Below are 13,154 nucleotides of genomic sequence, written 5' to 3' on the forward strand. Positions count from 1 at the left end.
CAATTTTATCATTCTGAGATATAAATAATGTGATAATAGTTTCATGTTGCCATGATATAAGGAAACATTTCAGCACCAAAGTACTTTTTGTTGTGATCCCATTTATGTGTAAGTATGTGATACACATGTGCAAATGAAAGAAAGGTTAGGAAAATGCTTATCTTGGTTTTATATACTTATATAAAATTTTATTTCAATCCTAAAATAGGTAGAAACTAAGTTGATTAATGGTGAAATTTTGTTTTACACAGGCAATGAGATGTAAGTTAGCATATATAGAACCATGCAAAAAGGCAATGCGGTGGTCCAAAGAAGCTAAAGAAAAATTTGAAGAAAAGACTCAAGATAAATTTATGACATGTTCAATCATTAGTAAGCTGCTTTTCCTTTTATTGAAGTTTACATAAGATCCAACATACTTTTAAATGAGTAGTAGTATAATACAAAATTTGTCATAATATTAATCTGCCAGTAGTAGTGAAAGAAAGCATTTATTGAGAAGTTAAGTATAGCAAAGTAATGTCTTCAGTCTCTACCATATAAAGTCAGCACATGAGGCAAAAGTCACATTAAATAGCAAGTCACCTTAGATATAGGCTCATAAAAGTTCAAAAGCCAGGGTTCTTTTGTTTCTTGCAATTTTTGCTGGGACCCTGACTTTGGTGTTATGTGTGTTAGTATTTAATATGCAGGGAAATAAGGGATACGACTGTCAAATAGCTTTAGTTTATTGTTGTTTTGTATGACTTAAGTGAATTCAGCTGTAAGCTCTGAGCATATTTTGGTGGGGGTGGGAGAAGGAAGGATGCTGTTTTCCCTAAGAGCTTGATCCTGGAAAAACAATGATCACTGGTATAGAGAGATTAGGAATATTTTTTAATCTAAAAAATATTTGTTTGGCTTATTGAATACTAGAATAAAATATACAAAGCCATGTTTAACTAGGATTCTGAAGAGAGAGTTTGGTTGACTAGGCATGTGATTAAAGAACTTGCATCCATAATCTATAGCATTTTCACAGCAGGCTTCTTGGAAATGAACAGTCAATTATGGGTTTAGTCTTTGAGCATAAAGAGCCCTGGTGGCATAGTGGGTTGTGAGTTGGGCTGCTAACCGCAGGTCGAAACTACCAGCCAGAAAGATAAAACTTTCTACTCCTATAAAGAGTTCCACTCTTAAAGAGACCCACAGAAGTTCTACCCTGCCCTGTAGGGTCTCGGCAAGTCGGAATCAACTCAATGGCAGTGAATTTAGTCTTTGAGGCTTTCTGCTCCTGTGAAGATTTAGGGTCTCAGAAACTCAATGGTGCAACTCAGGATTTGCCACAGGGTTCCTGTAGGTTAGAATCCACTTGACAGCAGTCCTTTAGTCCTTAAGCAACTTCTCAGCAGGTTCATTCTGTTTTCCAATTTTCCTTTGGATATTTTATTTTGGTGTTGCTTTTGTTTTTTAACTCCTCTCTTTAATATCCTCACATAGACATGACTCTTCCATTGTCTTTCTTTGACTTCCCATTTTTCTTTCTCAGTTATTTATTATTCTAGTAAATCCAAATAGTAGTCATTCCATAGTACTTAGCCTAAATAATTTTATGTAAAGGGTAGCAGAAGGCCCTACCTGACCAAAATAGCTTTCCCCATTAGCCCATCCAATGATAAGTATGAAAGCTCAAAACATTCACAGTAAAGCAAAGGAACACATGAGAATGGGAGCTCCCCACTCACATAGACCCTCTTTAACTTGATAAGGCAATGCATATTGATATTTTAATTCAGAGAGAGCATAAAAACTGTTAAGGCACAGAGCAAAGGAAAGTTGGGCCTATGGGAATAAAAAAAATTTTATGGATAGGAGTATGAACTAAATAGCCAATTGGGCATACAAGAGATGCAAAGTAGGGAGATCAAAGTTATTGTGGTTTCGACTTTTGTTTCTTCAGATAATTTACCTATTTAATTGAGAAGTAGTTCTATTTGAAACAAGCTTTCTAATATGTATTCTTATGACTTAGTGATTACATGATGTTACTGTTGGTGATGTTATCTTTATTTAGACTCACCATTCTGACTAGCAGTTATCATCACCTCTGTTGCAAAGGTGATGTAGATATTTGCTGAATAGTATCTCTCAGTTATTCACATCTGGAGCAGATTCTCTGTACTGTGTAAAAAACATACAGAGATAGGAAGATGAGCTATAAACTATCAGTTAACTACCAGTCTAGGAAATAGATCTGGTAAACAAGTAACCGATGTGGGTTTTTTTCTTCTAAAAGGAATGAAAAATCATACTTGCCTTAAAAAGTTAAAGGATTAAACAATGCAGTTAATTGGAGGTTCTCTATGAAACCTTTGTTTTTTTAACTTTGTGTCATTCTGATAAAAATTGTAAACCTCATGTCAATGGTCTTTCATTCACTTTTCGAATGGGCTTGGATCTCCTAAAACATGACAGATAGTTTCTTCAATAAGCATATGTTAGCTTACTGTTTTTCATCTAAAAACTGTTAAAACGGCTTTTGGTTTATTTTAGAAACACCTAAAATAAAAGTTTTAATTAAATTATAAACTGCAGACAACACTGGAAATTCATTTATTTCTGCACATTGCTAATTTAATCCCTGGAGAGAGAATATAATAACATTATCCATCAAGAAACCTCATGTATGAACATGAAAGGAATTAAGTTCATATTTTTAAAACTAATGCCTCATTTCATGTATTTTGCAACATATGTACTTCCTTTCCCAAATTAGTCTTAATGGTTTTACAGAAATTCTGGAAGATAACGTGCTTTCAGTTGAGCTTTTTGATTCTTTTGGTGCTTCTGGAATGACTTCTACGAGTATTAATGACCAGCTAGTCAAAGAGGGCTTAGCATCTCATGAAGTTGGGTAAGTAGACTTGGCTTTTCATTCTTCATATATAACGGTTTGTTACTACCATAAATCTTTGATGCTTTTTATGGGATATTTTTGTTGTTGTTTTTGGAGAGGAGCAGTTGGAATTTTTAAATTCTACCAAATGATTGACTTATTATTGAACTTAATGGGAATCAACAATACAGTGGTCCAAACAAGCAAAAGAAAATTTTATAAACAACTTTCGCTGTGCTATGTAATCATCCATTATTCTAGTCTGTCATGGCTTTAGTTCTGCTATTTTATATGTACATATAAATAAATAAACATAGATAGAAATATTCCCCTTGTGTGTGTTTTCCTTAATAAAAGGGAAATAAAAACAGATTTTTTTCAAAGCTATGTATATTTTTTTTTAAAAACAACATTATCACCTCAAAGTACTCTCTATTACACTTAATAACATTTGTCAAATCTGCTGTTCCATTGGTAGGCTTTTTTGTACTTTAAATACTTCTGTATCTGCGTTGCCTTCTGGGTGATGTTACCATGTATGTTCATTGGTCAATTTTTTACAAATTTCTTTAACTTCTCTTTATCTAGAAGCTTCCCAATTTTACCTTTGTATTTAAGAGACAGTTTTTCTGTACATAAGATTTTTGGGTGGCAATTTGTTTTCTTTCAGAGTTCTATGTGTCATCTTACCCACATGGTTTCTAGCAAGAAATCAGTTCTCACTCTTAACAATTCTCCTTTCATATTTCCTGAGCAGATTTTAGGATTTTTCCCCTTATATTTGGCTTTGGAAATTTTGTTTATGATATGTCTTGATTTTCTTTTGGGATCTATCCTGTTTGGGGGGGGGGGTCCCTTCAGCTTCTTGAGTGCATATCTTCTCTTTCATGAGAGTAGGAAAGTTCTCCTGCAAAAACTTTTCAACAACTATTTCTGGGCATTTTTCGGTCTGTTCTTGTTCTGGAATTCCCCAATCACATATAAGTTATTACTTAGAATAGTGTCCCACATAATTCTTAGACTTCATTTATTTTTTGTTGTTTCTGTTTGTTCCTCTAGCACAGCGGTTCTCAACCTGTGGGTGAGGACATGAACGACCCTTTCACAGGGATCGCCCGATTCATAACAGTAGCAAAATTACATTTATGAAGTAGCAACAAAAATAATTTTATGGTTGGGGGGGGTCACCACACCATGAAGAACTGTATTAAAGGGTGATGGTATTAGGAAGGTTGAGGACCACTGCTCTAGCAGATTAGTATGAGAGAAAATCTTCAAGTTCACCATCTTGGTTTTCCACGAATTAAATTCTACTCTTTGGTGTGATAGAAACTGTGAGTGTATGTTCAGTTCTTTGCTCACTGTTCATGTAATGTAGTTGAGGGCAGGTTTGGCTGATCAGGGAGAGCAACACAATCTTTCTCTTAATCTGATAGAAATATTTAAGTAACATTCTTGTGAATTCCTTACCTTTTGGTTACAGTGCCATTTCTGGCTCTTGGTCACTTGTTTAAACCTCTCTGCCTTATTTCTTCTTGTGAACTGAAATTGTTCTTTCTCAGACATTGTAGCATTATTGTGTTGCTATATTTATATTTAATTGTTCGTGGGACCTTAGGCCCTTGTCACCTGTCGTTGTGTGTATGTTTTGTGTGTGTGTTCAGCTCTGTTTGTTATATATGTAATGCAGTTGAGGGCAAGCAGGTTTGGCTAATTAAGGGGGGGTATATTTAAATATTTTGTCATTAAGTATGATATTAGTTATAGGGTTTTTGTACATATACTTTATTAGGCAGATGCCCTTCTCTGGTGTTCTTAATATAAAATTATTATCCTTAGGGAATGTTGGATCTTGTCAGATGCTTTTTCTGCATTGATTGTGGTCGTCTTATTTTTAAAATTGTTTCATGTGTGTCTGAGCGTGTGTGTGTGTGTGTGTGTGTGTAGTGAGATACACATTGAGCTGATAACATCAAGGTCAGTGGTTCAAAGCTAGCTGCCACTAAATGGGAGGAAGGTGAGGGTTTCTGCTCCTGTGAACGTTTTCAACTACAGAAATACTAAAGGGCAGTTCTACTCTGTCATATATAGGGTATAAGTCAGACGTGACTCAATGGCAGTGAGTTTGGGTCTACACGCGTACATGCACAGTCATTTGCCAATTGAACATATTTTAAATGTTCAATAACGTTAGTTATATTAATTATGTTGTGTAACCATCACCACTATCCATTTCCAAATTGTTTACCACTATCACAATGACCATCTAATGTAGTCATTTTTAGTCTTTAGATAATGGAAAATAACACCAATTGAATTTTAAGAGTTGCACACATGGAATAAACCTGTTTTCCTGTTTTCCTTTTCTTGTACTACTGGATTTGATTTGTTTATATTTTGTTGATTCATCTGTCCTCCTTAACAAGGGATATTACTGTGTTGTTTTATTACTTATAATGCTTTTGTTTGGTTTTGCTAGAAGGATTACACTGATCTCATGAAATAAGTTGGGAAGTATTTTTTCTTGTATTTCCCAAAAGAGTGTGAATAGAACTGGTTTTATTTTACCTTAAATATGGGGTGGGATACAACAGTAAAGTAATCCAATCCTGGAGTTGCCTTTGTTAAATTTTTTTAAAATTAAAGTTAAATTTCTTTCATAGATTTAGGGATACTCAGATAATATATTTTTTCATAAGCAAGCTGCAATAGTGTTTGTCAGTCAATTTATCCTTTTCATCTAGGTTAAAAAATGTATTGGCCTCTAGTTGTTGATGATATACCTATATACTGAAGTATAAGTGGACCCGAATATCAGCCAAAGCACCTACTTAGCACAAAAACTGCATTTAAAATGTGCTGAAAAACTCGGCTTATACATGAGTATATATATGGTACCCTTATTATTTTTCTACATATTCTACAATGATTTGCCATAGATAATTCCTGATAGTGATAATTTGTGTATTCTATTTCTCCTGTATTTGGCCAATAGTTTATCAAATTTTGTAATCTTTTCAAGAATAATCATTTTCATTCATTTTTGACCAATGTTTTTCTATTTTAAATTTCCTTGATTCTAAACTTTCTTTTCTTCTATATTTTGTTGGGTTTAATTTGCTCTTTATTTTTATAGTTTCTAATAGTGGACATTTAAATTATTAATTTAAAAGCATTCCAGTTTACAAATAAAAGTATTTAGCATTTTAATACTGCTCCTGGAACCGTTTTAGCTGCATTCCATTCATTTTAATACATTACATTTTAATTTTAATTCTATTCAGAATAATCTCTGATTTCCCTTGTGACTTAAAAAAATTTTGTGACTTTTTTCTAACCTATAATTTAGTTAAAAGTTTGTTGTTTAGTGTCCATTTGTAAAATATCCAGACATATTATTGTTACTAATAACTAGTTTAATTCTGTTGGACTCAGTGAATATATTTGTATTATTTCACTTTTCATAAATTTATTATTTGTTTTATGACCCAGAATGTGGTCTATTTTAGTGAATGTTCCATGTCCAGTCAATGAGATTATGTATTCTGCTTAATAAGTAAAGTTGGTTGAGGTCTTTTTTTATAATTTGTGTGTTTATTCTTGTGTTATATTTTTATTGATTACTGAAAGAGGGATACTATAGTCTCCAACTATAATTGTAGATTTGTTTGTTACTTGGTTGCATTATACAGAGAAATTGTGAGGATGGTACGTACATGACCAAGTAGTGTTTTGTTCTGTCTTACGTAGGGTTGCTATGAGACGGAATTGACTTGACAACATCTAACAGCAACAGTGTGCTTATATTTAAAGTATGTTTCTTATACCCATTGCTGAGAATTTTGACACCAAGAAATTTTCTAGAACAGGGTGAAACTCTCCTAAAGAGTTTCTGAGGCTGAAAATCTTTATAGAATCAGACTGTAGCAACTTTCTTCCATTGAATAGCTGATGAGTTAGAATCATTGGCCTTTCAATTAGCTGCCTCACAATTAACCAACTGTCAATCTAGTGCCTTTTATGATTCTCATAAGCAGCATATGATTGCGCTTTGATTTTTTACTTAATCTGACAAGGTATGCCCTGTAATTCAGATGCTTCAACTACCTACATCAAATGTATTCACTGATGTGGTTAGATTTTGTGTCTGATCCTGCTAAGAAGCCAAAAACCAAACGTATTTTCATCTGATTGATTCCAATTCACAACCACCTTAAATAAGGTTCTGAAACCTATAAAACTTTATAGGTGCAGGAAAACCACATCTTTCTCCTGTGGAGCTGCTGGTGGGTTTGAACTACTAACCCTTAGACCAGTCACTCAAATGCTTACCTGACAGTACCATGATCCTGCTGATTGTTTTCAATTAGTCTCATGTATTCTTGATTTATTTTTCTCTTTTTCTTTCTTTTGTTTGTTAATTGAGTTTATTTTTATAAACTTAATTACCACCATTGGTTTATTGATTAAAGGTTTTTGTTTTATTTTTTGAGTATAGTTTCTCTAGCTTTTAATAGACTTATGAAATAAATACTTATATCTTCAAATAATATTAATCTAATAATTGTGTATAAGGACCTGATGACAATATACTCAATATCTTTCTCCAAGTCTTTGTTTTTAATCTTACATTTAACTTTTAGTTATGTAATGAACCCTACTATATATGTTGTTACTGTTTTTTCTTAGGATACTCATTATATATTGTCAAGATTAAAAATGAAAAGAGTATTTTTATTGCTACCTTTATTTTTACCAGTTTCAATACTTAATTTCTTTGTAGAGATTCAGATTTTCATCTGACACTATATTCCTTCTGTCTAATGTATATTCTTTACCATTTTTGTAGTGCAAGATTGATATTACTTAATTCTATTAGCTTCTGTTTGTCTGAAAAGTTATTTTGCTCCAGTGTTTAAAAGATCATTCCATTGAGTATAGAATTATGGATTAATAATATTTCTGAGAATTATACTCAAAAGGCAGCTGAGTCAGACACACCACACTGACCCTTCACAGCAAAGAAGACCCTGGAAACTAAGTGAAATAAATTTAGAAAACAATCCTGGAACCCTGGTCATCAAATTAAAGGATGAGGAACTAAATTAAATAGTGACTGAAAGAAGAATCTGACTGAAAATAGCATAAGCAAAGAGATGGCTTAGAGAGGTCTTGCCAGCTGACCAGGCACCACATGACTATATTGAAACAAAGGCAGCAACAATCCCAGGTCAGAAACACAGGTAACTTCATGCAATTCCCACTAGGACATAGAGTAACTGTGCAAACATACCCAGAGGGAAATAAGGTCCTGATTGCTAGCTGTAGCCACAGGGAAAAACCACCCTTGCGCCCTCCACCCCTTCTGGTGATCCACAGCACAAATACTCCATCCGTACAGTCCCAACTATCAGGCACTAAGAGATGAAGCTTCTCGCTTACTCCAACCACCATCACCTCTTCCCCATCTGACAACACCAGCAAGCTGCTTGCACCACCTTTCCCACTGCCAAAACAGTGAAATGGTGGCAGGCTTCCGAGGCACAGCGCCAACTACCTGCCCTGCCACTCCGCTGACCCTACCACTGTTTGCTTACTCCACCTCTTGCCCAGCCAAGTATACCTGCTTCCCCTTGAACCACCTGGCAAGAGGCATCTCAGCAGTGTGACCTTTCACATGCCAGTCTGCTTCTCTCTCCCTCCTACCTCTCCTGCTTCTCCTCCACTGGACTGATGACAGATTTCATGCAACAGTCACCCAACACACTCTCAACTACCCTAGAATACCAGCAAACAAAGACCCATGCCCATACACTTAATAGCTACTTAGCTCACTGGAGATAAGGGTGAGCATTCCTGTGTGACCAGAGCAGCACACTCATCCTGCCTGGCCATATACATGAAAACAAGATATAACAACAACAATAACATTAGGATGCAGGAAAACACACACACACACAATAAATAAATGTGCACTTAATGCCTCAGAAACAGGACCATGTCCTCACTGAAAAAAGCAAGACTAGTGGCTCCTGAAAGTGAACCAGGAAACTGCTCTGAGAAAGAAATGGTACTGGAACTATCAGATAAGGAATTCAGAAAATTTATAAGACATATATAGGACCCTCCAGCAGATTAAGAAAAAGATCATGGAAGACAAAAGCAAGGAATGCATAGATAAAACTTTATAAAAATTCAGGAAAATAATGAGAACAAAATAAGTAGATAATTAGAAGCCATGCAGAAGCAGCAACTAGATATTCAGAGATTAGCACTCAAATTTCAGAAATAGAGAACACATTGGAAAGATAAAACAATAGAATTGAATACTTGAAAGTCAAACTTTGCAAAAATTAAGGCCAAATTCCAATACCAATCTCTTGGACAATTAGGAAAAAGAATGGGAAAAAAAATCAAAGCTTAAGAGTTGTGAGAGACAACATCAGAAGGAGAAACCAAATAAAAGCACAGAGCAAATACTCAAAAGATTTGCTTTTAGCAAACTTCTCTAAAGATGAAAGACAAAATAAGCTCACCAAACCCCAAATATCATAGATCCCAAAAGAAAATCATCCCAACATAACAAAATCAAACTTTCCAAACCAAGGAATCCTGAGAACAGCTTAGAAAAAATGAATTGTCATCTGACAGTAGAACCAATGAAACAAATATGTTTGTGTGTTTTTAGCAGAAACCCTATAGGTAGGTGGGTAAATGGATGGCGTGTGTAAAATCCTGAAAGAAAAAAATTACCAAGAATTATATACCCAGCAAAATTGTCCTTCGAATATGGTGGTGAAACTAGGTCATTTCCAAATAAACAGAGGAACTTGTAAAATCTTGACAAACATTACAAGAAATACTGGTGCCATTCGTCCAGTGAACCAACAACATCAGACGACAACCTGAGATGAAGATACATGCCATCATTTCCCAGAGACCAACCCAGAAAAAGAATTTTCAAATTGAGGCCGTAAGACTTAAAATGGGGAACCAGAAACATCGATTTGTAAGCAATGACAACTTCAAAAAAGGAGTAAATAGTATATTTGCAGAATTTCCATCCATCTTCAACCTATTCCAAATTTAGCAAAGGATAGAATATTTCTGAATTCATCTTATGAAGCAAGCATACCCTAATATCAAAATTAGATAAAGACACCACTGTGAAAAAAGATAATTCTAGACCAGTATCCCTCATTAATATAGATAAGAAAATTCAACAAAATGTAAATCACTCTAAACCATATCAGAAAATAATAATGCTTCATAACCAAGTGGAATTCATACTAGGTATGCAAAAATGGTTCAACATTAGAAAACCAACCAATATAGTCCAAGAAAACAAACCAAGTTATGGTTATATCTATTAGTGTACAAAGGGCGTTTGGTAAAATCCAACACTCCTTCCTGACAAAAACTCTTAGCAAAATAGCAACAGAAGAGAAATTTCTCACCATAATTAAATGAATATACATAACCAACAGCCAATATTATTTACAATGGAAAGAGACTGACAACATTCCCTTTGTAAATGGGAAGTGTACAAGGATGCCCTTTATTTTACCACCATTATTCAATATTGTATTGGGAGATATAGCTAGAACAATCTGACAAGAAAAGTAAAGGGCATACATATTATTAAGAAAGAAGTAAAACTATCCTTGTTTGTAGATAGTCTTGTTAGATAGTACTGACAAAACTACATAGTCATTTGCAGAAAAGTAAAACATATCATACTTTATACCTTACACAGCCCTTAATGTGAAGCCCAGAACTATAAAGATCTTGGATTAAGAAAAGGAGCAACTTTTGGGACCTTACTGTATTTATCAAGCATAGATAAACATGAACAGAGGAGGAAGATACACTGGATGGCGAGTGTCTCCTATGGGCCTAAAGAACCTACAAATGGGGACGAAGGGAATTTTTGGCAACAACATATCTGAAAAAAAGGGAGCTATATAAAATTCATAGAAAACTTCAGCACCTTGACAACAAAAATATAATCCAATGGGAAAAAGTGGTCAAAGGACACGGATAGGTCACCAGAGAAGACGTTCAGACAGCCATCAACCCTGTGCTTGCAATAGTAAGCTGTTAAAGAGATGCTGTCAAAAGACATCTTACCCTGGAAATTATAACAGGAAATTTAAAAAAATAAATCCAAGAAATGGTAGTGAAAGAGTGGGGAGATTGAAACTCACACTGGTAATCGGATTGTAAGATGTTTACTACTGTGGAAAACTATGGTCCTTCCTTAAAGAGAAATACAGATATCCAGTAGTTCCACTACTAAGTATATATAACCTAGAGAAATAAGAGCTGTGACATAAATATATGCAGTGCAGACCCAGGTTCATTGCTACATTAAAGTAGCAAAAATTTGAACAACAGTTTGTAAGTGCCCATAACAAACCCCATTGTACAGTGGCACCGTGGAATACTGCGCAACATTTTTTAAAATGGCAATGAATCCATGAAACATTTCACAGCATAAATGAACCTAGAGGGCTAAGTGAAATAAGTCAATCAAAAGGACAAATATATGAGATTATCAGAAAAAGTCAAAAAAGTCTATACAAAGAAACATTCTCTGATGGTTATCAGTGATGGATGAGTGAGGACAGGAAAAGAACTGGATAGTAAGCATGTTAACCTGGGTGAATGAGAGGCAATAAACAATAAAGGGAAGGATAGCACAGCATAATCACTTCAAAGGAAGACACTTGAGGTACACAAGTAAAGGCAACATTGATAAATAGTATTAAATACACAGTCCCAAGCCCATTGCCATCAAGTTAATTCTGACTCATCCCCCCTGTAAAACGTGATGGGAGCAGACAGCCTCATCTTTCTCCTGTAGAGCCACTGACGGGTTTGAACGACTAACCTTGTGCTAGCAGCCCAACATATAACCCACTACAGGATTAGGACTCTATTACATATGCAGTCCTGTAACGACAAGTTATCAGTAGATACATAGGTAGATAATGTAAGCTCAATTGTGGGATGGCATATTGTATATAGATAGGTTTTGAAGAGGGTTTTTCTGCATACATGTTTGTATGAGCTTTAAGTGTATCCAAGTATAATAGAGTATACAGGAAGCAAAGTTATGAAAGCATCTTAGCCATAACCAATTCCAACATACCTGGGAGTCACAGCCTCAGATTCCACAAATCTCTTATCAGACCAGTAAGTTTGATTTAGTAGTTTCACTCTATCACTTACCCTCAAATTAGACCACGAGATTGCCTGGATCGCTTCCTTCCTGACCACCTGACGAGTGAGGAGAAATACCAAGTCCCACAACCTAGTTGGACATAATGTATCATATACTATGCCACAGTCCTTTAAAAAGTCAGTAATAAAGGCATACAAATTGTCTGCGCCCCTCCGCCCCTCCGCCCCACCCCCTGCCTATTTCAAGGCTTTACTGGCTTACTATGTCAAAGGTATATGTTTTCTTTCAGTTCCTGGAATGGCTAGCTAACTCCTACTTAGCCTTTTTAAAATCTTTTGTTGGGTTTTTTAAATCATTTTATTGGGGGTTCTTAGAGCTCTGATCACAATCCATATATATGTCCATTGTGGCAAGTACATTTGTACATATGTTGCCATCATCATTTTCAAAATATTTTCTTTCTACTTGAGCCCTTGGTATCAGCTCACTTTCTGCCCCCTCCAACCCTTTTTAAAATCTTAGCTGAAATGTTGATCACAGAAGCTGTCCCCAAACCCTAGAGTAAATGAGATTTTGTTGGCTTAAGGCCTTATTTTCCTTTGCAATTCTTTTTTCATATATGCACAGTTGTATAATTTCACAATAGTAACTGAAATTGCCTTTTATTATAACAAAACTATACACTCCATGAGAGCAAAATCCTGCCTATTTTGTTCATTGCTATATCTCTGGCATTTGTATTTTTGCTTTTGTGAATAGTACTGTGATGAACATGGGTTTGCATGTATCATGTTGGGGATCTTATATCTTTAAAATGTATATGTAAAGTAATGAGATTTCTGGTTCATACAGTATTTCTATTTCCAACTCTTTAAAGACTGATACCATTTTCCCTGGTGGATGTGACAGTCCCAGCAGCAGTGTATGAGGGGTTCAGTCTACAAACCTTTGACAGCATTTATTGTTTTCTGTTCCTTTTAATGTTGCTGTTAGTGCTGGGGTGACGTGATATCTTTGTTTTGATCTATATCTCTCATATGGATAATGATTGTGACCATTTCTTCATATGTTTCTTGGGCACCTAAATTTTTT

General features: G+C 35.0%; 1 protein-coding gene across 1 annotated transcript in view; it reads left to right on the plus strand.

The window, feature by feature from the left end:
* Positions 1–13,154, plus strand: part of RNF17 (ring finger protein 17) — a 119,111-nt gene that overhangs the window by 58,259 nt on the left and 47,698 nt on the right. The window contains exons 18-19 of the mRNA XM_045294007.1: positions 252–372; positions 2,773–2,893. Of these exons, the coding sequence (XP_045149942.1) occupies positions 252–372; positions 2,773–2,893 (242 nt within the window). The remainder of the gene's footprint in view (positions 1–251; positions 373–2,772; positions 2,894–13,154) is intronic.

This window comes from Echinops telfairi, unplaced genomic scaffold (assembly GCF_000313985.2).
Source record: "Echinops telfairi isolate 266 unplaced genomic scaffold, ASM31398v2 ScPeMD7_2565;HRSCAF=3150, whole genome shotgun sequence".
In the NCBI taxonomy this organism is placed as follows: Eukaryota; Metazoa; Chordata; class Mammalia; order Afrosoricida; family Tenrecidae; genus Echinops; species Echinops telfairi.